Source organism: Cetorhinus maximus, chromosome 6 (assembly GCF_964194155.1).
Source record: "Cetorhinus maximus chromosome 6, sCetMax3.hap1.1, whole genome shotgun sequence".
In the NCBI taxonomy this organism is placed as follows: domain Eukaryota; kingdom Metazoa; phylum Chordata; class Chondrichthyes; order Lamniformes; family Cetorhinidae; genus Cetorhinus; species Cetorhinus maximus.
In genome coordinates this window covers 59,276,527-59,300,722 of record NC_135884.1, presented here as the reverse complement: position 1 = coordinate 59,300,722, position 24,196 = coordinate 59,276,527, and the positions used below count along the sequence as shown (strand labels likewise).

Sequence of the window (24,196 nt, the reverse complement as noted above, 5' to 3'; positions counted from 1 at the left end):
TCCCCCATTGTGTTGTGTGGCACAACCACCGTGCTAAATGGGATAGATTTCAAACAGATCTAGCAATTCAAGACTGGGCATCCATGAGGCACTGTGGGTAATCAGCAGCATCAGAATTGTGATCGAACACAATCTGTCACCTGATGGCGCAGCATATCTCTCACTCTACTATTACCATCAAGCCAAGGGATCAACCATGGTTCAATAAAGAGTGCAGGAGGGCATGTCAGGAGCAGCACCAGGCATACCTAAAAATGAGGTATCAACCTGGTGAAGCTATAACACAGGACTGCTTGCGTGCTAAACAGCATAAGCAGCAAATGATAGACAGGGCTTAGCGATCCCACAACCAACAGATTAGATCTTAGCTCTGCAGTTCTGCCACATCCAGTCGTGAATGGTGGTGGACAATTAAACAACTCACTGGAGGAGGCAGCTCCATAAATATCCCCATCCTCAATGATGGATGAGCCCAGCACATCAGTGCAAAAGATAAGGCTGAAGCATTTGCAGCAATCTTCAGCCAGAAGTGCCGAGTGGATGCTCCATCTCAGCCTCCTCCGGAGTTCCCCAGCATCACAGAAGCCAGTCTTCAGCCAATTCAATTCACTCCACGTGATATCAAGAAATGGCTGAAGGCATTGGATACTGCAAAGGTTATGGGCCCTGACAATATTCTGGCAATAGTACTGAAGACTTGTGCTCCAGAACTTGCCGCGCCCCTAGCCAAGCTGTTCCAGTACAGCTACAACACTGGCATCTACCTGGCTATGTGAAAAATTGCCCAGGTATGTCCTGTACAAAAAAGCAGCACAAATCCAACCCGGCCAATTTGTCTACTCTCAATTATCAGTAAAGTAATGGAAGGGGTCATCAACAGTGCTATCAAGCGGCACTTGTTTAGCAATAACCTGATCACTGATGCCCAGTTTGGGTTTCGCCTGGGCCACTCAGCTCCTGACCTCATTACAGCCTTGGTTCAAACATGGACAAAAGAGCTGAACTCCTGAGGTGAGTTGAGGTGAAAGTGACTGCCCTTGACATCAAGGCCGCATTTGACAAGAGTGTGGCATCAAGGAGCCCTAGCAAAACTGGAGTCAATGGGAGTCAGGGGAAACCTCTCCGCTGGTTGGAGTCATACCTAGCACAAAGGAAGAAGGTTCGTGGTTATTGGAGGTCAGTCATCTCAGTCCCAGGACATCATTGCAGGAGTTCTTCAGGGTAGTCTCCTCGGCCCAACCTTCTTCAGCTGCTTCATCAATAACCTTTCTTCCATCATAAGGTCAGGAGTGGGGATATTCACTGATGATTGCACAATGTTCAGCACTATTGCGACTCCTCAGATACTGAAGCAATCCATGTCCAAATGCAGCAAGACCTGGACAATATCCAGGCTTGGGCTGACAAGTGGCAAGTAACATTCATGCCACACAAGTGTCAGGCAATGACCATCTCCAACAAGGGAGAATCTAATCATCGCCCTTTGATTTTCAATGGCATTACCATCATTGCATCCCCCACTATCAACATCCTGGGGGTTACCATTGGCCAGAAACTGAACTGGACTAGCCATATAAATACTGTGGCTACAAGAGCAGGTCAGAGGCTGGGAATCGTGCGACGAATAACTCACCTCCTAACTCCCCAAAGCCTGTCCACCATCTACAAGGCACAAGTTAGGAGTGTGATGGAAAAATCCCCACTTACCTGGATGAGTGCAGCATCAACAACACTCAAGAAGCTTGACACCATCCAGGACAAAGCAGCCTGCTTGATTGGTACCACATCCACAAACATTCATTCCCTCCACCACCGACGCACAGTAGCAGCAGTGTATACCATCTACAAGATGCACTGCAGGAATTCACCAAGGCTCCTTCGATAGCACCTTCCAAACCCACAACCACTACCATCTAGAAGAACAAGGGCAGCAGATAGATGGGAACACCACCACCTTGAAGCTCCCCCCAAGTCACTCACCATACTGACTTGGAAATATATCACCATTCCTGTGCTGTCACTGGGTCAAAATCCTGGAACTCCCTTCCTAATAGCACTGTGGATGTACCTACACCACAAGGACTGCAGTGGTTCAAGAAGGCAGCTCACTGCTACCTTCTCAAGGGTAAATAGGGATGGGCAATAAATGCTGGCCCAGCCAGCGAAGCCCACATCCTGTGAATGAATAAAAAAAAAATGCAGCAGACAATTTGGATAAACCACAGACTGAGAAGCAGCAAATGAGCAAAACAACCAGTTATGTTTTGGTGACGTTTGTTGAGGGAGGATTGCAGATCAGGAGATGAGGAGAATCCCTTGGTCTTCAAGCAATGCCCTGGGATCTTTTACATCCACTGTGTAGATAGACAGAGTCTGGATTTAACACCTCATCTGAAAGATCGAACCTTGTTGCAGTGCAACAACTTCTATTTGTATTGCATTTTCATTGTAGTAAACATCCCAAGGTGATTCACAGGAAAAATGAACAAATACTGGTAAAAGATCATCTGACTGAACCATTAACTCTGTTTCTCTCTCCACACATGTCGCCTGACTTGTTGAGTATTATCAGCATTTTCTGTTTTTATAAGGAACTATTAGGACAGAGGTAAGTTTTAAGGATCATCTTAAAGGAGGACAGTGAGGGGTAGGGAGGGAATTTTAGAGATTAGGACATGGGCAGCTGAAGACACCAACTTCAATAGTGGAGCAATGAAAATCAGGCCAGGAGCAGAGGTTAGAATTAGACACATGTATAGATCTGGAAGGGGTGTACTCCTTCAACATTGCTATGTAGTGTCAGCCTTGATTGCTGATTTTAAGCCAGCACAACTGTCTGACATTCACTGTTTCACTCATAGGATCTGTTTGGATCTGAACTGGAAACAGATAGTCCATCAAGACAACAGTAGAAAATGCTGGAAAAACTCAGCAGGTCTAACAGCATCTGTGGAGAGAAAGACAGAGTTAACGTTTCGAGTCCCTATGACTCTTCTTCAGAGCTAAAGAGAAGTAAAAATGTAATGAAATTTATATTGTTTAAGTGGAGCTGGATAGAAGGCCAACGATAGGTGGAGGCCAAGGAGAGATTGACAAAGATGTCATGAACAAAAGGACAAAGGGGTATTAATGATAATGGTACTGGCTAAAGGAGGTGCTGATGGTGGCATTAAGGTCAGACAGCAGAACGTGGTAATAGCAGGACATGGGTAAGCACTCTGGAAAGAATAACATGAACACGTGACAGATGGCCCTAATGGGAGTGGGGTGGGGGAAGGAGATGGTGGTGGGAAAAAAGATCGAAAATAGGATAAAAGGTGGGATAAAACAATGAATAAAAATGAAAATAAATAAAAATAAAAATAAGTGGATAAAAAAATAAAAACTAAAAAAAAACGAACATTGAAAAAAGGGAATAAAAAAGGGGCGAGGATGGAGGAGAGAGTTCATAGTCTGAAGTTGTTGAACTCAATGTTAAGTCCGGAAGGCTATACATTGCCTAATCGGAAGATGAGGTGCAGTGCCTCCAGTTTGCATTGGGCTTCACTGGAACATTGCAGCAGGCCAAGGACGGACATGTGGGCATGAGAGCAGGATGGTGTGTTGAAATGGCTGGTGACAGGGAGGTCTGAGTCATGCTTGCAGACAAACCGAAGGTGTTCACCCAGTCTACATTTGGTCTCTCCAATGTAGAGGAGACCGCATTGGGAGTAGCGAATGCCGTAGACCAAATTGAAGGAGGTGCAAGTGAAAGGAGCGTTTAGGCTCTTGGACAGCGAGGGGAGAGGAGGTAAAGGGGCAGGTGTTGCACCTTCTGTGATTGCATGGGAAGGTGCCGTGGGAGGGGGATGAGGTGTTGGGGGTGATGGAGGAGTGGACCAGTCTTTCCCAGAGGGAACGGTCCCAACGGAAGGCCGATGGCAACGGGGGGTGCGGGTGTGTGGTGAAGGGAAGATGTGTTTGGTGGTGGCATCATGCTGGAGTTGGCAGAAATGGTGGAGGATGATCCTTTGAATGTGGAGGCTGTTGGGGTGAAAAATGAGGACAAGCTCATGGTCCTGGGAGGGAGAGGAAGGTGTGAAGGTAAAGGCGCGGGAGATGGGTCGGACACGGTTGAGGCCCTGTCAACCACAGTGAGTGGAAACCTCGGTTAAGGAAGAAGGAAGACATGTCAGAAGCCGTTTTGGAAAGTGGCATCATTAGAACAGATGCGACGGAGGCGAAGGAACTGAGAGAATGGGATGGAGTCCTTACAGGAAGCAGGGTGTGAGGAGCTGTAGTTGAGGTAGCTGTGGGAGCCGGTGGGCTTGTAATGAATATTGGTGGACAGACTATCACCAGAAATGGAGACAGAGAGGTCAAGGAAGGGAGGGGAAGTGTCAGTGATGGACCATGTGAAGGTGATGGAGGGGCGGAAATTGGAAGCAATTTCTATGGAAAGTCTTCATCAAGACTTTTTCTTTATATTTCTGGAATTTGTTTGTTCGTGCTACATTCAAACTAAGTTTAAATACAGCATTTACCTGTGTGAATGCAGCCTTACTTTGTTAAAAGTTTAAAGGAATGCTTCAGACCTAGTACACCTCACTGAAATCCCAAACATATTGGAGGAAGGTCAGTTGATTCCACATGCATAGGAAAGGGAAACATAACCTGTTGGTGGTTGAATGCTGAAGCCATTCGCAGAAGTTGCAAGTATGGTGTTTTGTCCCCTGCTAACTGGGAATTGTATCAGACACAGCAAAACTCAAGGGGGAAGGGAAATGGTTCACTCTCCAAAAATGAATCATAAAATGCTTTAATTGGCGCTGAGGTTTTGACCTCTGTGGATAACTAGACCAGGTGATAAGCTGTTATGGTCTTGATCCAGCTGCTTAATGGATCTTAGTCATGGCACTGATGGGATGGTGGTGGTAGAGATGGTATAATTGGCCTTAGTGATCCTACGATAGCTGGGGGGAATTCAGCCAGGGTCCTGCAGCTAACCTCAATCCAGGAACTCTCCTGCACATGTGGATGCAAAGGCAGAACTACAATACTACTATAGTAAAGGAAACTGCTATCATTCTATGCCCAGGCTGATATCATATTTGGGTAAGGTATAGAAGACAGTCACACTGTAGCTAAGAATGAATAACTTACTTCTGCAGTGAAGGATTAAAGAGAGAAACCTGCAGGAGGGGGAATTTTTATTTCAATTTAATTTCAAGCAGAGTTATATTCCTGACACACGAGGAGGGCTTTCAGTTTGAATGTGGATAGACTCGACAGCCTGATTCCATTTACTGGGTTACATGTACGACGGAGACAGGTGTGATCGACACTGTCTATAATCTGGGAGGGAGGTGCAAACTGCATTGCAGTGAGCTAAAGAAACGTATTTTTTTTAAAGCACACTCCAGAGATCTTAAAAGAAATTTTGCTTGCATTTAAAAATTGCCGATGATAAACTTGACAATATTAGAACTCCCCACTACACTCCGGTGTTGGAAATTACACTAAAAACAGGAATGAAATCAGACTGCTGTATTTTGGCATAACTAATAATCTATCTCGCACCCACTGAATTTAATAAATGTGAGTAATTAATCAAGTGCAAGGTTAAATCAACATTAGATTTCACTCCATTCTCATAATCCCTGGACAGGGTTAAGCCAAGATTTTCCAAATCAGCTAAGTCATTCTTTACACAGCTGCAGTTATGAATAAAAAGCTATTGTTGGTTGCCTCCCCATCAGAGAGTGGCCTATCCACCAGACTGAACAAAGGCTGTAAAATTGCTCATTGGAAACTTTTGAGTGAGAATGGAATTTGAGATTGGAATTTGGATTCAGGCTGTTTGAATATAACCAATAGGCTGCCAATCCCATCCTGCAGACTCTTTTTATCCTGGCCTATTCACAAAGATGCTTGGCTTGTACAACATTTTGGTGGCAAGTCATTATTCTAGGTCTACATGCTTTTAAGTTTTTGAAAAAATAATAGAAAAATATCAAAAGTAATTATTTTTAAAAAGATAGATACAGAGAATTTGCTATCATTGTAATGGAGAAACTTCTAGCATGCTGCACAACATAGCTGACAATTATGCGCTCTTAAGAACATAAAACGAAAAAGGAAAAATCCAGTCGCTTTATCCACTGCTCCGCCATAGGAAATAACTGCTTGGGTCGTTCTCCAGCTACTCCTCACTAAGTCAACAATCTGTGGAAGCTTTGAAGGGTCATACAGACTCGAAACGTTAACTCTGTTTCTCTCTCAACAGATGCTGCCAGACCTGCTGAGTTTTTCCAGTATTTTCCATTTTTATTTCAAGAATCTGTGCATTTTCTTTCTGAATGCTTCAGCAAAGCCCATATACATTCCACTAAGAGCCCTTATTCAATTTGCATTAAGGACCATCTACAAGGCACAAGTCAGGATTGCGATGGAATACTCTCCGTTTGTCTGGGTGAAAACAGCTCCAACAACACTCAAGATGCTTGACATTTTCCAGGACAAAGCAGCCTACTTGATTGGCGCCCCAACCACCATTGGAGCACCATCGTTGCAGTGTGTCCCATCTCTAAGATGCACTGCAGCAACTCACCAAAACTTCTTCAATATTACCTTCCAAACCCACAACCTCTACCAGCCAGAAGAACTAGGGCAGTAGGCACCTGGGAATACCACCATCTACAAGTTCCTCTCCAAGTCACATCACTATCCTGACTTGGAAATATATCGTTGTTTTATCATCATTGGGACAAAATCCCAAACTCATTTCCTAAAAGCACCATGGGTGTACGACACAGTAAACACTGTTGTGATTTAAGGTGATAACCCACCACTACCTTCTCAAGGGAAATTAGAGATAGGTAATAACTGCTGTCGTTGCCAACAATGTCCACATCCCACGAATGAATAACAAAATCTCCTACTCCAGTGATGTTTAGCTTTAGGATTCGTTGGTTCGTTTATATGTCCCTGGTTTTCATCTCTTTTTCAGCAGAAATAATGGGCAGAATTCTCTCATCCTGCCTGTGACAGGTTCCGTGGCAGGCGGGAGCGGAGAATCCAATGGCAGGCAAAAAGTTGCAAATCTGCCTTCGTAAAAATAGGCTGCAATTGTCCGATGGTGTGTTTATGAAGGAGCAGTTATTCTGCCGACTAGAGGTACGAACGCCATTTGCATTCATGTCATGAATGCTCATTAAAATCGCTGGAATCTTGTGACACACCAGCGGGAATTTACATTGGCCTCAAATGCATTTGAAAAGGGGTGGCTTGCACAAGTCAGATCTCAGTTTGCTGGTAACTTCAAGGTGAGTGGAACATACATAGCCTACCTGTCATAGTGCTGCATCAGTCTTAATGTGATGAACACAACACTACTGGGGCTGTGGCGTTAGTTTGCTCCTGCTCTTTGCCTACATTATCCTGAGGAACACCATTGTGCTGTGGTACTCATGCAGGCCTGCACTTTCAGAAACTAGCATTTCAACCGGGGGTGGGCTGTGACGCGAGGGTGAGGTTGATGAACACAAAGTGGGCAACAGGAGGGAAAGCTGAGGAATGGCAGTCAGGGGGAAGGGCGAAGTCATTACTATGCCACATCAGTGATTGAAGCACAGAGCTAGGTTGGGTCACTCATCCCAATTAAACCTTAGCATCCCACACAAGGCTAAGATGTTACATCTGCGATGCCTCCTTGGTCACCTCGATATGAGTGCTTGTGTTTCAGAGACAAGGCAGCATCAGCCAACATGCAAGTAGGGCAGGAAAAGCTATGAATCCTTACAGTTTCCAAACATGTCACCTTCTGAGCTTCACTTTTTTTCTCCTTGAATCATTAATATCTTCAATGTTTCCTTTAAGAAAGAAGGCAAAAGCAGAAATGGATCCAGGGCTCAATGCTGCCTTTGTCAGGGTCATAATGCAATGGAGGAGGCGAAGGAGGGAAAGGCGACTCCACACGCAGCTCCAGCAGGAGGGACATGGTCAAGCGGAGCCAGAACATGAACAGGAGGGTCAGGAGGAGAGACCCAGACAATGGGGGCAACTCACCAGACCTAGGGTTTATCCTAGAAGAGTCTCCTATTTACACATGAACGAGAGGCAATGCCACACATGCCTGTGCTTGTCCCGAGCTCTGGTACAATCACATACGCCACATTCTTCATGAAGACCTGACGCCACACGGAGTTTGAAGGTATCCCCTGCCAGTGGCTTTGAAGGTGACCGCTGCACTCAATTTCTTTGCTCTGCTTCTTTCCAAGGGTCAACAGATGGACCTGTGTGGCATCTCTCAGTCCGCAACACATCGATGCATAAAGGAGGTCACAGATGCCCTTTACAGGAAGGCCCATCATTATGTCAGGTTTACTCTGGACGAAAATAGCCAAGCTGCGAGATTCACTGGCTTTGCCGCCATCTCAGGCTTTCCAAGAGTGCAGGGTGCAATAGGCTGCAGCCATGTGGCTATACGGCTCCATGGCAGCAGGCCCTAATGCTTGTAAATGCAAGGGCCATCATTCCATCAATGTACAACTGGTGTGTGATGACCAGAAGCAAATACTGCACATTTGTACATGGTATCCTGGAAGTTGCCATGACTCCTACATGCTGAGTCACTCCCAGGTGCCTGAGATTTTTGAGGGGCCACTACGTCTGCAGGGATGGCTACTTGGGGATAAGGAGTACCCACTGAAACGCCGGCTGATGACACCAGCACATCACCCTCAGAGTCATTCCAAGGAGAGGTACAATACTGCTCACAGCTCCACACGCTCCCTTATAGAGCAGACCACAGGGCTTCTGAAGATGTGCTTCAGATGCTTGGACCACTCAGGTGGCTCACTCCAATACATCCCGACAGGGTTTCCCGCATCATCACAGTGTGTTGCGCCCTTTACAATCTGGCTATGCAAAGAGATGAATCTCTGCAGAGGATGAACTGGAGTAGGAAGACAACTCATCAGAGGATGAAGAGTTGGAGACCCAGGAACCTCAGGAGGCTGCTGAGGGTCAGTATGAGCGCAATCACACCATGGAGGAAGGAAGTCGTGGGAGATGTGCCCGTGATATGTTAATTGCTGACAGGTCTCAGGAAGAGTAAAGTTAAGTGAAGAAATATGGCCACATCTTTCCTAGCCCTCAATGCCATTTTCTTTCAACTCGGGGGATGTCTGCCTACTTGCAGCAAGAATGAGTCCCGCATTCACACTTGCACGTTCTGACCTCATGAATCATCAAACCATGATCTTTGCTTTGCTCTGTGGGGCCTTGTGAGTGAGCTCACTCTGGGAAAGTGAGAGTCCACTTAGGAACAAGAGCGATATGAGAGAAGACTTGAAGCTTTCACTGCCATCTAATGATGCAAACACTGGTGCGACTGAGATGTGAACATGCCTAGAGATCTCCTCCTCCCATGCATGTCTTGTCTTCTGCCACTACCACTGAGGAGACACAAATGCTGCTAGTATATCAATGCTGATGAGCTGCCCTTGCTCAATGGTGTTCCTTGAGAAAGAAGAGTTGGAAACTCTTACATCACACATTTCCAATAAAGATTTAAACACATCTCCCTGACATCAAACAAGGGTACGGAGACTAATTTAACTGAGGTTGCCATCACAGGAATGTGAATCTCACAGTGGGACACTATCACTAAGTTGGAGGAAGGCTAAACCTCGAAATAAGAGAATTCCAAAGTGCAAAATCACAACACCTTCAGCTGACAGGAATATTTACATAACCATCAAATGTATTAACAAAAGTGCAGTTTATTTTCATGTCTAGCACACCTGTGACCCAAAAGTGACATCAATTTTTCTTAACTTTCCTAACTCTACCGCTACACCTGGGTATTGCCCTGACATACGTAGCAGAGGTGGAGGCAGCCTGCTGGCTGCTACATCCTGATGTCTGTGATGTCTGCGGATGTCCTCTGGTGGCTGGGGGCCTGGAGGGCCCTGGCCTGATAAGGATCACCTACTCAGGGGCAGAAGCGCCCTCGGCAGCCTGAGAAGCTGGTGTGGATGGGGTCACAGGCAGAGGGGGCTGTGAGCGGCTGCACATCCTTGGAGTGTCCTGAGAGGAGGCCCCTGGGATGCCTGGCTGACGCGTATCCTCCCTATGGGTGCCTGAGGGCCCCACCCTGACTCCTGCAGGCGATGGTGCACCTGGAGGGGAGGGTCAAGGCGCCTCGTCCCCATGTCACCTACATCCTGATGGTGCCCATTGGGGTTGTGGCCATGGAGTGCAAGGCTGAGCACAAATCCGGCAAGACCTGCTGGGCCAAGGTCTCTATGGTGGTTGCCAGCCTTCCCATGGTGACCTCGAGGCGCTCGCATGTTGGAGCCAGGACATCAGGCAGAACGTGGACGGACTCCTCCATCATTCGCTCTAGTCTGCTGGGAGACTGCCGAGTCTCTGTCTGATGTTTCACCGCATGTCGTTGCATCTCCTGCATTAATTTGTCAGCTGCTTCCAAAGGTTGGTCTCCAGCAGCCCTCTGAGTGCCGCACACCTGGGCTGTCCCTGCCTCCAATGGCTGCAGGGATGTGTCAGTGAGGTGTTCCCCAGAAAGTGAGCCCATGCCTAATCCACATCTGTGCCCCACAGATGTGTGTGTCTCTGAGCTGGTGGGGGGTGCGTGTGAACGTCATAATGGTTCTTCTGGAGCTTCCTCTTCAGATGAAGTCTGTAGGCTCGCACTGATGCTGAACTGGATTGGTGGCCTCGATCTGCTGGTACCGAGAAATTAGAACATAGAGTTTCAGTTAATGAGCATGAGTTAGATAAGACTGCACATGACTCACTGCGATTGTCAGGATTTGATGAAGTGATGGAGCTGTGATCCCTATTAGGTTAATGGGAGAAGCTGACCTCCCCTTCCCCACAGGAGTGATCCCTGTTGTCCCCAGACAGCTCGGCTGCAGCCTCCTCAAGTTCACTGAGGGTGAGGATGTTGGCCGTCCCTCCCCCGGTCTGCGATCTCTCGCACCTGTTGTGCGCCAGCTTGGCATGTATGAATAAGAAAGGCATGTAATGAGAAGAGATGGAGCAGAGGTTGGGTGAGATGTATGTCCCCTGTGTGTGATGAGCCCTCCCCAGAAGGGCCAGAGGATGGAGTGTGAGCAACATGATAGATGGGATGGTGGTGAAGTGAAAGTCTCCCACTAATGGTTGTGTGAGATCCCTGAAGAGAGTAGCTGATTGAGTGCATGATGCCAATGATGAGAGTTTGATATTGGAGGCAGTTGAAGGATGACTCACCCTGGCGGAGTGGATGAGATCATTCATCCTCTTCCTGCACTGGGTGGCATTTCGTGCGCAGTTGCCAGCCGCGCTGACCTGCTCCATGATGGTCTCCCAGGCCGGAGAGGTGAGGCTGCTGTGCTTCCTGCAGCCATCCCTAGGATAGAGCGTGTGCCTTTGCACCTGCACACCTCTGATCAAGGCCTGGAGGGTCTGGTGCATGAAGCGGGGTGCTGCCTTCTTCTTCAGGCTCTCGGCCTTCCTCTTCTGGCTGCTAGACATCCCTGGTGGACTGGAGAGAGAGAGAGATTGTGTGTTGGACTGGCCTTTAAATATGGTGCCCGGACCTTCAAACCTGCCAACTGATGGCGGCCGCACGAATCAACTCCTGGCCTGCCAGGTGATTCAGACTAATACATGCTTTTGCATAATTAATGAGGCTCCAAATGCAGAATCGGGCCCAAGTCCCTGCCATTACGGACAGCAGGGTGGGTACTGCTGAAAACACCCGCCACCGCACTTAGTCCCATTTATGGAAAATTCTACCCAATGTTTCTGCATCTTACCATAACTTTCAATTTCCATAAAGAGAACACATTTGCCATCTTTGTCTCTGTTTTGTGGGCACTGAATTAAGATATATTATCATCTTTGATCTCTTCTCAATTCCTCAGGGTATTTTTCTAAATTTCGTGATCAAAGATGGGCAGAATATTTCAAGTGTAGCCACATCAATTCTTTATACAATCCTAGATGTTAATTCCTTTGATTTTACACCCCACAGATCTATTTAAAGGGCAGGATAAATCCAGGGGGTGTGGTATTTATTTGGTGTTTTCCCATTCTACACAGAATGAATATAGAAGCTTATTTGACATTTATATAAGCCAGTTGGGTTGGATCTTTCTACCAGCGCTCACTGTGGTGACATTGATGGCAGGAAGTGTACTCTGTGTGGCTTCATAGTAGGCAGCAATGTTGTGACTTTAGACCACAACAAGAGGTCAGAGTCATTGGACCATGGCGTAGAGAACGTGTAATTAAGTTGTACTTCTGCATCTGAGGGGGTCTTAAAATCCCTGATGAAAATTCATTTTTTCAAATGCTCATTATTTAGGATTGCAGTTAATATGGAAGAGACAAAATTTGCAGGCATAGTCTACCCAATGGAACATTGAGTACAAATGTAGAATCACTATTTACTTTCCTTTTTTTTCCAAAAACACTGATCAGTTATATGGCATAACAATAATAACGGACTTGGAAGAGAATAATTGTGCTTTGCAGTTTACAGCAGTTTACATCAGTGTAAATCTGCATTGTCGTTCACTCGTGTGTCTCAGTGGCTACCGTACAAAAATAGCAAGAAATTGTCAGTTCAGATTTCACACTTAATATTTTCACATTCATATTTTATTAACTATCACTACAGATCAGTATAGGATTTCATTAAAAATGGTTATCGCAGAACACTACCAGTACATCCCTCACAATGTAGTTCTAAATAACTCTGAATCATTACCAAGCGATGATGGCTACAGCAGTCAAACTCCTGCGCTCACTTCAGAACAACTCTCAGCTCACGACATGTCTCATCTTTTTATGTCCACAATCTGAATGCCTGCTAAATCTCTGAAAAGCTAAGAAAAACCCACAACTACATCATGATAATCGTTGACCCCAAATGGATGCAGATTTAGTCAGTCTTGGTAGTCCTGTTTGTAACATGCTGATCCTGTGCACAAAATTATTTGTTCATGAATCAGGCAATGCCATCAGAAAAAGGAAAAACACTTTGCCTACATGGTTCTAGCTACTTACCGAGTTACACAGAGTCCCATGCTCTTATATTTCTTGTTGAATGTGTTCTGATTCTTCATAGGTTTTTCCAGTATGTCACATCTCTCTCCACTCCCACATCAAGATTCCTACAACCAAGCAGAAGGCATTAAAAACTTAGACAACTAATAGAAATTTAGTATCAACCATCTGAGACCACTTAAAGGCAATCAAATTACTACGGTTCCAACAGACTGCATTTTCACAGGAATTAATGACAAAAATTAAGCATTGTTATCTATAATGTAGAGTTATATTGCCTTTGTTTTGTCAAGTTACTTTTGAGGCTAAAATCCAGATTAATTCACAGAAAATGTCCCAGCTTGTTTCACTACAAGTTCCAAAATACTAACAACAGGACAGAATTTCTCTTTCCCTCTCCGTCGATTTTTCAGCAGAACTGAGGCTACCTTACACTTTACAAAAGTGGGTTCAAATTCCCACTCCTTGTGTCTGGCCCTGTTTATGTTACAAGTTAGTGCAGAAAATGCCATTTTTTGCCATGTTCCTATCATCTAAGGTGAAGTTGAAGCTGTAACGACTGTAAATCTATGGTTTTTCTATTGCTTCTGCTCATTTAATGGTTACTGATTAATAAGTCTATTTGGCAGTTTATAACCTGGGACACGGTCTTCTGAAATGTTTATTCTACCACCTTGCAAATTTGAGGGAGATTATAACAATGTAAAGGTCAGGAAAAAGGACTCTTCAGGTTAAAGGGAGAGCTTGCCTATTGGAAATATTATGAAATGCTGGCCTAGAGGAAAATGTCTAAAGTAAAACCTAAGATTTAGCAGTGAGCCTGAAAATTCATGTCCCTTTGCCCCAGGTATAAGTTATGGGATCTGTTTCTTTCCCTGCATACCATGTCCCCAGGAGCTTCTGCCACTGACTCTGCTAAAGTGTTTGTGGATGGGGGAGATTCTGTAACAGTAAAATAAGTGCGTATAAAGTGAATAAAGATTGGCTCCAATTATATCCTTCACCAACTGTCATTCTAAATTATAACACTACGTACTTGCTCATGTCTGCTCTGGCAGCTTCAACCTCAGCAGAAAATTCTACAGGCACTATTAGGTTTTGTCTTCTGGGGTCTAGGGCAGAGCCTAGATCTAGACTCCTGCTGGCAAGCTGCTGCTGGCAAGAGCAGTACTTCCCCATGTAACCCAGGTTGTTACTGAGGAAAACCCTTGCATGGGAACTCCCTACCCTGGTTAAGCACCTCTGACAGAAGGAGCCATGGTTGGGTGGACAGAAGTTTCATCGCAAAAAGAACTCAGTCCTGAAACATTTTTAGGCCTTCTACCACATCTCTATTGGACTTACACCAGATGTGAGCCAGAAAGGACCCTGGAAATTCAAGGACAGTGTACTTAATGTATGTTTTTCGCATATGTATGTTACAGATAAGTTCAAATCTGTAACTGAATTGTGAAGATGAAAATTCTACCAGAACATTTCTGAGTAAAACAATTAACAAACAAATCTCTCCTTTAAAAGATCTACTTCTGTATGTTATTACCTGAGAATCTTTGACAAGATAGCAGGTTTGAAACAAAGCAGTCAGGTAAGGGAGACTAATCAGCTCATCTAACTTTATTTTGTAGCATCACTACTCAGAGGACCATTCCAGGTATGAATCATTCTTTCAATGAACTCTATACCCACCTTGAGCCTACTTCCCCTTGCAGTCATGAAATAATGAAATATGTTGAAATAATTAACATTTTCTATTTCAGTTAGCATTAGAAAACCTCTTTAACTTCAGCTTCTTTCCAGGCTGAAGAGCCCATGATGCTATACCCTTTCCTCATAACTCTGTCCCTCCGACTCCACATCTAGGAATTTGATTTTTCTCTTTTCATTGTATTGACCAGAATTAAATGCTGTATTTATGGGGTGGCCTGACAAGAGCAGAATGCAGACTTTGGTAATGCAACTCCTCATTCGGTTTGCTTTATTAATTATTGCTCTGAAATGACTGGACAGGGTCAATGTCTAATCTGCTTTCGTTTCCAGACCACTTTCAGTCTTTTCCCTCTCTGATTATATTCATTAAAAGTGCATCTAATTTTTTATTCCACTGTATAAAATCTTGCATTTGCCTGTATTTAATCGCATTTGCCATAGTTCTGTCCATTTCCAAATATTGCCTAGTCTCTTAACAGTTTCTTTAGACTCTACTGCACTCTCCCCTCCCTTCACCCAAGTCGTGCAGCAGCATCTATGAACCTGACAAGCTCGGTGAGTTTCTGAATCCAGGTTATTAATATAGATCAGACACATTGAGAGAGGCATCAAAGGGCTATAATACCTCATGGAAATCCATCTCAGCAGTGATCACTGCATTTAGAAGAACAGGGTGAAGGGGCTAAAATCAGAAAGATAAATTGTGAATTACTCTTTTACAATGTTCACCTGTAAATTGGCAGACTGCGATGCTAAAATGAATTGCATTGTAAAGGTTACAAATAAAATTCTGGAGTAAAACAACAAGAATCTTTCTCTAAGCCATTCTTCTCCATCCAATAGACACATTACACGTACCTTACAGCAGTGTGATCACCAAAACGAAGTTAATTTCCGGCCAAAAGAAGCGATGCCTGTACAAAGATTTAAAAATAAAAGCTTCAGTTTTCTCTTCAGTCAACCATAAGCTGCAGTAGATGATGAACAGTGGGCATTAAAACTGGAAGAAGTCCAACATAATAATTAGACATTTCAGCCTACTCTGACCGTGTAATTACCCCCTGTGCCACTTCAATCAAAGGAGAAAATCGTGCAGGGTTTGATGTGTGCTCTAAGCTGGAAAGAGCATTATGATTAGCGATTAATAAATAAAATAAAGTAATAATGATTTGAAAAGTGGAAAAAATTAACAGTTGCGTTTTAAACTAAGATATGCCTTTTAGCCAGAGTATCACAGACACATCCATATTTTTATAATCAGGCACACTTGCACTCATAAAGCATCATGTCGAAATATATTAGGAGGGATAAATACTGGCTTTACTGCTCTTATTCGAAATACTGTCATGGGATCTTTTATGCCCACTGGTAAGGGAAGATGTTTTAATGTATCACCTGAAAGACATAGCGCTGGCTCAGCTGCTAGCACTCGTGTTTCTGGCAGAAGTTTGTGGGTTCAAGTCACATTTCAGGGCTTGAGCGCAAAATCTAAGCTGGCAGTGCAGTGCAGTACTAAGGGAGTACACACTGTTGGAGGTATAGGTACTGGACCCTTATCCTGGAAGCTCGGGACCGGAAGTGTACCGGATATAGGGCTTTACCGAATTTTGGGTCCTGGGCTGAGGAGTGAAGGCAATAGGATAACTTAAATCTGGGCCGATGTCTCCACCGAGCTGGACCCTACCGGGACAGGGAAAGGAAGGGATGAGGGGCGGACCGGACCAGCTTCTGCCGTTAATCCCGGATCCAAAAAGAAGGGGATCAGCATGCCATGACTGGGATATGATGAAGAACAATGCCTGATGGAGACTGTAATTTCCAGGGCAGGACCTGGTTTTCAGGTCCTTCTGGATTTTGGGATGCTGGGTAAGGGGGTCGAGGGGCTGTACCTTCGTTCAGAAGAGGCATTAAACCGAGGGCCCAGCTGCCTCCTCCAGTAGGTATAAAAGATCCTATCGCACTATTTCAAAGATGACATGATGGGCCGAGTGACCTCTTTGTGGGCCGTAAGCTTTATATGATTCGATGATCCTAAGAGCAGAAAAATGGTCCCTGCATGGTGTCCTACCCATAGTTTATCAGTAATACAACACTACAAAAAACAGATTATCTAATCATTAACACATTGCTGTCCATGGGAGCCTGTTGGGTGCAAATTGGCTGTTGTGTTTCCTACATTACAATGGTGACAATATTTGAAAAAGAACATCATTGGTTATAAAGTGCTTTGGGACATCTGGTGGTCATGACAGATGATATGTAAATGCAAATTTTTCTTTCTATTCCTTTTTCTTAGAAAAAAGAATGCAGGTCATATGAAATTTCTAGCCCTAAAATGGATGAATGAGGTTCTTTGCTGGGGCTGAGATTTTTCAGGTTAAGCAAAATTGTGTGCAGTTTTCATTGTTGACCAGCAACTCTAAGATCCAAGCTGAAATATATATTGCTGAAATTACCAAGTCAAAGCAAACAGTGTAGATGAAATGTTGGCACAACTCCGAGGTTTTCATCAGTTTCTGAAGAAGGTTTTCAGGTCTGACAGGCAAAGTAGTGGAGCTTTCATTTTGTTACATTTTTATGCTTGGCAAAACCAGGATATAAATGCTGGGATGTGGAACACTTCCCCATTCTGGGTTTTCACTGTCACTGCCAAAAGTAAAGTCCCATCCATTCTGCTGCACTAGTGTGCTTTATCTCTATGTTGTAGGAGCAACCTTTAATTCTACCAATAACTCTCCCTATAGCCTTGCAGACTGAGACTGGCAATTATTGAGACGCTGAACATCCAGACACTTAATTCTCATATGCACCTCACTGCCAATGCAATCAACGCATTCATCTCACAAGTTGCCTGGATCTGAACTAGTGCTAGCCAGCACCTCAGGTGTATCTTTTGATTCTTCTGAATGTTGTACTCTTCTGAAGGAGCTTTACAGCCTAGGCGCTGAGAGGTTGTTGCCTCAGGATTGGGAATCTGGAACACAGGGGCACAGCCTCAGGATAAGGGGCCAATCATTTTGGACAGAGATGAGAAAAGCGTCTTCACTCGCTGGGTTGCAAATCTTTGGAATTCTCTATGCAAGAGGGTTTTGGATGCTCCATTATTGAATATATTCAAGGTTGAAATAGACAGAATTTTGATCTCTCAGGGCATCAAGCGATATGGGGAGTGGACGTGAAATTAGTTGAGGGAGAAGGTCACTTACGATTGAATGCTGCAGAAGACTTGAGAGGCCATATGGTCTACTCATGCTCCTATTTCTTATGATCTTATAAGAATTCAAAGCTTTCTCAACTTGGCAATTTTACATTTTAGACTAATTTCTATGATGGGTTCATGATCTACTTATATCTTGGTGTGTTTGTGCATTTTTAGCTTCAGAACAAATATTCCCAGAAGATAGCAGAAATCCAGTAAAGCTATTGCAGTAACAATTTTATTTTTTATCCATGAGTAGTTTCCTCTAGCAAGCTGTTTCTTGCAGTTCCTCCCATTCATTAGAAGCAGCTCCCAAAACCCCTTTGGAGAAATAAGGATTAATGAGAAAACGCACAATAAGTGGGTGAAAACAGGGACATCTCTGGTCACCAACCCATAATGTATAACTACTGGAAATATTAGAGGGAACTCATTCACACACTCTCAATAGCTAACTTTGTAGCATACCTGTGCTATGTTTTGTTAAGTAATTGGGAATCTTTTGAATTGGATACTGACACACACACAATGTGGCTCAATGGAAAGATAAAAATTAAATCTTCTTGATAGTACACTAAGTAATGAGAATGAAGGTTTCACATATCTTAACTCCACTGAAGGTTTTAAATATCTTCTATTATACCTAAGCAGGTTGAACTGCACATCTAAACATGGAAGAGTAGGCAGATTTGAAGAACAGATATATTCTGGATTATCACTTCAGTTTCACAGGGACCAGAGAGTACGTGGCCAAGACACTCCCACATCAGATTAAATAGGTGATGTAAAGTCCACTTGCCAACAACTCCTATAGACCCATATTTTGATTCTTTATCTGCTTCATTACCATGTCCTTTTGCCTTGCACTATCATCTGTTTCGTCATTTAGTCATTCCTACCTTCCATCTTTTCTCTGACTCTGCATTTGCTTAAAGTCTGTTACGCCTCTAACTTTATCCACTTTCTGATGAATGGTCCTTAGCGTCACTAGGAAGGTATGCATTGGAGCCATTCACAAAAGATGCAGTTTCTGTGCAGAGCGACAGTGGACATGAACTTCTCCATACACCAGCAACAAGAAAAGTGTAGAGAACATGATATACCTCTTTATTTCACTCTTGTAGATCTCACTAAAGCATTAAACACCATCAGCAGAGCAGAGCTCTACAAGATTTTGAAGAAAATTGGCTGTCCACCTCAGCTCCGCTGTCTCATCTGCTCCTTTGATGACAACATGCACTGTACTGTACAGTTTGAAGGTCCCACTGCTGACAGTTTCAAGGTGAAGATTGGAGTGAAACAGAGCCATGTCCTAGCCCCCAGTTTGTTTGGTACTTTTTCCTCCATGCTCCAGACCTTTCCCTTCCCTGCAGGTATGGAATGAGCTCACCTGCATACTAGGTCAGATAACAAGCTGTACAATCTATCCAGATGGAAAGCGAAGACAGCATGTCTTGGACAGAGAATTCCTCTATGCTGATAATGCCGTGCAAATGGTTCACACAGAAATTCAGCTATAAAGACTCAGAGATTGTCTGAATGGTGAACGTGGCTGTATTTTTACATGCTGTACTTCTGTCTTCACTTTCAGCCTAGATAGAATGTGGAGCTTGTTCTCTGACCTAGTATGTAGGTAAATTCATTCCATGCCTTTATCTTGTTCTCCCTGACTATAAGCATCAAGAAAACCATAGCTATTGGACATGGCATCACATCTCTGATCTTGATCACACAAATAACAAACTGCTGGAAGCATCAGGCAAATTCTGCTACCTTGGGTTGACAGTGACAGACAGTCTGCCCCTTGATGCAGAACTCAATACATGCATTGGGAAAGCAGCTACCACCTTTGGCCACTTCCCGAAATGTGCGTGGAATAACTTCAAGCTGACTCTTAGGACCAAGATATTGGTATATGAAGCCTGTGTTCTTAGTACCTTGCTATATGGCTGTTAAAACATGGATGACTAACAGCTATCAAAAAAGGGAGCTCAACAACTTTAATCTTTGCTGTTTGTGGCACACTCTGGGCATCTTGTAGAAGGACAAAGTCACAAATATGGCAGTCCTCTCAAAAGCAAGTCTCCCAAGCATGTTGGCACTCATCAAGCAGGGGTGATTTCACTAGCTCGGGCACATTTTCAGGATGGAAGATGGTTGCATACCCAAGGATTTTCTGTATGGAGAGGTAACCGGAGCCAGACAACCTGTAGAACACCCATAGCTCCACTTCAAGGGTGCTTGCATGACATGAAGGCGCTAAACATCAATTCTCACACCTGGGAGACACTAGCTGATGACAAAGGAAAATGGCGACATCACCTGTGGGCTGGTATGCACCACCATGATGATCGGTGGCTATAACAACTTTACAATAGGTGCCAACACCGAAAACAACAACCCACAATGACACCTGATAACCACTATATATGTGGCAATTGTGGAAGAAGCTGCCTTTCATGGATTTCACCAGACTGCAAAAATGCACCAGATGAAGCTACCCCATCCCCAATGGATTTGCTGCATATCCATCATCTTATGCAGATGAAGAGAAGCAGACTATGAAAGGCCATAGACCTCAAATGCTAACTTTGTTTCTCTCTGCACAGATGCTCCCTGACCTGATTATTTCCAATTTGTTTTTTTTTAATTTTAGGTTTTCAGCATCCACAGTATTGTGCTTTTGTGTTGAAATAAATTCCATCATTGCACATGGCCCGGTGGAATAGGGAGACTCGATGAGTCAGATGGCCTATTCTCATTCCATGCTTTCTTACAAGGCCCCAACACATCTACTTTATACCACAACATATAAATTGGCAGAACTGACAGGTGAACAATAGCTGGATGTTCTAGCTCAGCTGTGCCAACAAATCCTTTCCATCAAACACGCCGTCCTGAACTAATCACTATAGCAATCCCCTCTGTGTATACTGATGGAGTTCCTTGTTCCTTTGTGTAATTTTTCCTCACTTTTAATCTAAATTAGTGACACTGCAATAGTATTTTATATCACTGATAATAAGTTCCAGATTTAATGGGCCCGATTTTAACTGAGTAAGTGGGTGGTTTTTGAACGGGTTAAAATCTTGCCAAACCTTCTTGATAACCCTATCTCACAAAGAAACAACAAAATGGTGCAGAATTTATTAGGGTCTATTGATTAACCAGTTTATCTCCCTTCCTCTCCTAAAAGTGCAAGCTCTTGTTCAGATATAGTTCCACTTGCCAAAGTGGCCATTATTCATAATGCAACTTAACAATAAGTCAAACCCAAAGTTATTGTCATCCGGCATCCACACACATATACTTCCAACAGGGGTTGCTGGGTATTAATCTGGAGTGAAAATCCTGGCTGATTTTCTTCTCTTCGACCAGGATATTAAGTATCCTAACCACTACTTCAACTGAAATCTGCTAACTTAGCAGACTAGGTATTGATTCTGGTTCCTTCAAGTTTTAAATGGCTAGTCATCGAATAGGACCTAATTTAGCAATAATTCACTCCAGTTATGGCAATATCACTCAGAGGCCACAGGATGGCTGTGTTGAAAATGGAAAATGCCACAATGGCTGTAGTACAGGTTGCTATTAGGGGACAGAGCCAACATTAGCTTTACCCTGCAGCAGACTACGGAACACGTTAGCTAGCCTAGGAATGCTTTATATTGAGATGGGGTCCCCAAAATGGGAAATGTTCCATTCCCTTACCTTGATAAATAGAAGCAAAAGTTAAAGAAACATATAAAAATAGCCTAACAACAAATACAGAGATTTACTACCAAGTTATTACTATCAGAGACATGTCTCTTGTATGTTGAAAATGTAGCTTGAAAGGAGAGGGAACAAGATAATAGCAAATGGAAAATTTCTTGGGAGTAGTGGAAAATAATTGGATTTTCTGACAGACATCAAACCTGGGACCTTCTTCAGCATTTCAAACCACTGAAGTTCCAAATTATTTAAGTGTTCTATTGATCTTTTTGTACACCATTTTTTTTACCTTCAGTCAGTTTCCCAGCCTGCTCAGCTGCGCCTCCTGGCAACATTTTGGAAACAAAAGCTCCTATGTCCCCCTCCTTTTCTTCGCTTGGTTTTGAACCTATAGGCAGAGCAAGAGAAAGAAAATAAATATTTACAATTCTCATAGAAATACAGTTTGCAATCATTAAATTATGTATTGCTAGATTACTTTTCACAGTAATGCAATTCAATAATTTGTTCGCTAAGAAATACATGTTGGGAAACACGTTGAAATAGTTCTGCCGAAGGGTCATGAGGACTCGAAACGTCAACTCTTTTCTTCTCCGGCGATGCTGCCAGACCTGCTGAGTTTTTCCAGGTAGTTCTGTTTTTGTTTTGAAATATATTGAGTAGGCGGAAAATGGAGGAGGACTTGCTACTAAGGGGACTGAACTATAAGGATTTTTTTTTTTTTAAACTCTGTCTCCCCAGGAGAAAACTTGCTGAATGGGAATTAAAATCAGGCATCTTTTTCCCATACTAATACTGCACTGACATTAATGACTGGGAGGAGCTTACTACCAATCATTCAAAATGGCAATAACTTGCCAAAAAGCTGCATCACGCTTTGAGTCCAAATGCCTTAATGATGAGGCAGAGCGGCAGCAGAGAAGGAAAGAAAGCAAATACTGCACTCCAGACCCCACTATCTCATGGGACATCCTACCCCACATGCTTAAAGATCTGTGGGTTGAGAACCGGCCTGTTCAGTCACATGAAGACCCATGGCAGAAACTCACAACCGAGTAGACGTCATCCTCGAATCAAGGAACAGAGACCATGATGACAAGTGTTGTACAGTGGGCGATTGAGGTATTCTCTGATTCACACACTAACTGGCGTCCTATCACTTAATGTTAGTAGCCAGAGTGAGAGCGATGGTGTGCTTTTCCAGGTCCAACAGGAAAGGATTCTGCGGTCCCAGGCTCTCATTTCTCATGGAACCCTGCGAAAGTCCATTGGCGAGTTACCCAAGTGTTTGTGCCTCCTGATCTCCACCTGCAAACAGTTGTATGCCTCATGGCACACGTCACATGAAGGCAGCAACCAGTGGGATGATAGTGAGGCTGCTTAAAATCAGCAATTCCTAGACACTTCTCTTGGAATTAAAGTTTATGATATACTAAGCAGTTCTAATGCCTTTCGATTTCCAGTCAGTACTTGCAGCAGTGCTGAAGCCAGATGCACTCATCTCAAAATGCTGTAGCACTACACAAATGACTGTGATTGGCAAATAGCCACAATCCTTTTAGTAGTTCAGATAACCACTAGTTGACTAATCTATCTAACACAGTGGAGTTAGTTTTAATTTTAATCTATATTAGCTTGCATTTACCATGTAAAGCTTCCTAAATGCAACTCTTAACTCCTCTACAGATGACTAGGAATGCATTTCAAAACTGTAGCAAAACTGAGGCGTTTAGATCACCCAGATCTTACTCCCATTCTCATTTTAACCGGCCTTTTCTCCTGTACAAATTGACATGAAGTGAAGTGCCCATTTGCCAGCCTTAGCTGGGGAAAAAATATGAATGAGGCCTGAACCTTGATATGGTTTGTGTTTCCTGACCACCACATTGGGTGGGCATTGCAGACAAGCTGCCAATAACACACCTGTTTCTTTTTAATTCTAACTACATCAACCAGCCGGTGACTCCCACCGCTTCCCTGAATTAGTTGACTCCATTGGTGAAGCAGTTTTAGCTCTTTTGATACTACAGCTGTCATTTGGTACCAGCTCATGGCCTCAAATGCTTTTGTCAGCAGAAGCCAATGAATGGAAATTAGGATTATGAATCCTGTCAGGTGTTTTTCATTCCTGGTGCAAGGAATGAAAGCTGACACAGCACAGACCAAGGATTATATGTGATCTGTATGATTCTCTATTACATCATGTGGGCTATTTAGTCTCAATCATTATTCGGGGGAAAAAAGGAGGGCCAAGGCTAAGGTCGATGAGCAAGTAAGACATGCTCAAACGGGAAATAACAATTAGATATTATCAAGTTTAGGATTTAAAAGCCTGAAGAATTTATGAGGGTCGAGAGACTGGAAAAGATGATGTAATCCACACAATGATGTATTAGAATAGCGAATATAGTAAGGAATTTAGGAAGAGTATGTAGGGTGGCATATTTGTTCCTTAGATGGAACAAGAGAAAGAAGTTCAGAGAAACACCGACCATTGCAGTACTTGTAAGATGG

The 24,196-nt window shown here is 43.7% G+C and overlaps 1 protein-coding gene across 1 annotated transcript in view; it reads right to left on the bottom strand.

The window, feature by feature from the left end:
• Window positions 1-24,196, bottom strand: part of LOC144682282 (protein bassoon-like) — a 421,222-nt gene that overhangs the window by 20,628 nt on the left and 376,398 nt on the right. The window contains exons 9-11 of the mRNA XM_078544759.1: window positions 21,972-22,070; window positions 15,628-15,683; window positions 13,063-13,169 (exon numbers count right to left, since the gene is read on the bottom strand). Of these exons, the coding sequence (XP_078400885.1) occupies window positions 15,643-15,683; window positions 21,972-22,070 (140 nt within the window). The 3' untranslated portion in view covers window positions 13,063-13,169; window positions 15,628-15,642. The remainder of the gene's footprint in view (window positions 1-13,062; window positions 13,170-15,627; window positions 15,684-21,971; window positions 22,071-24,196) is intronic.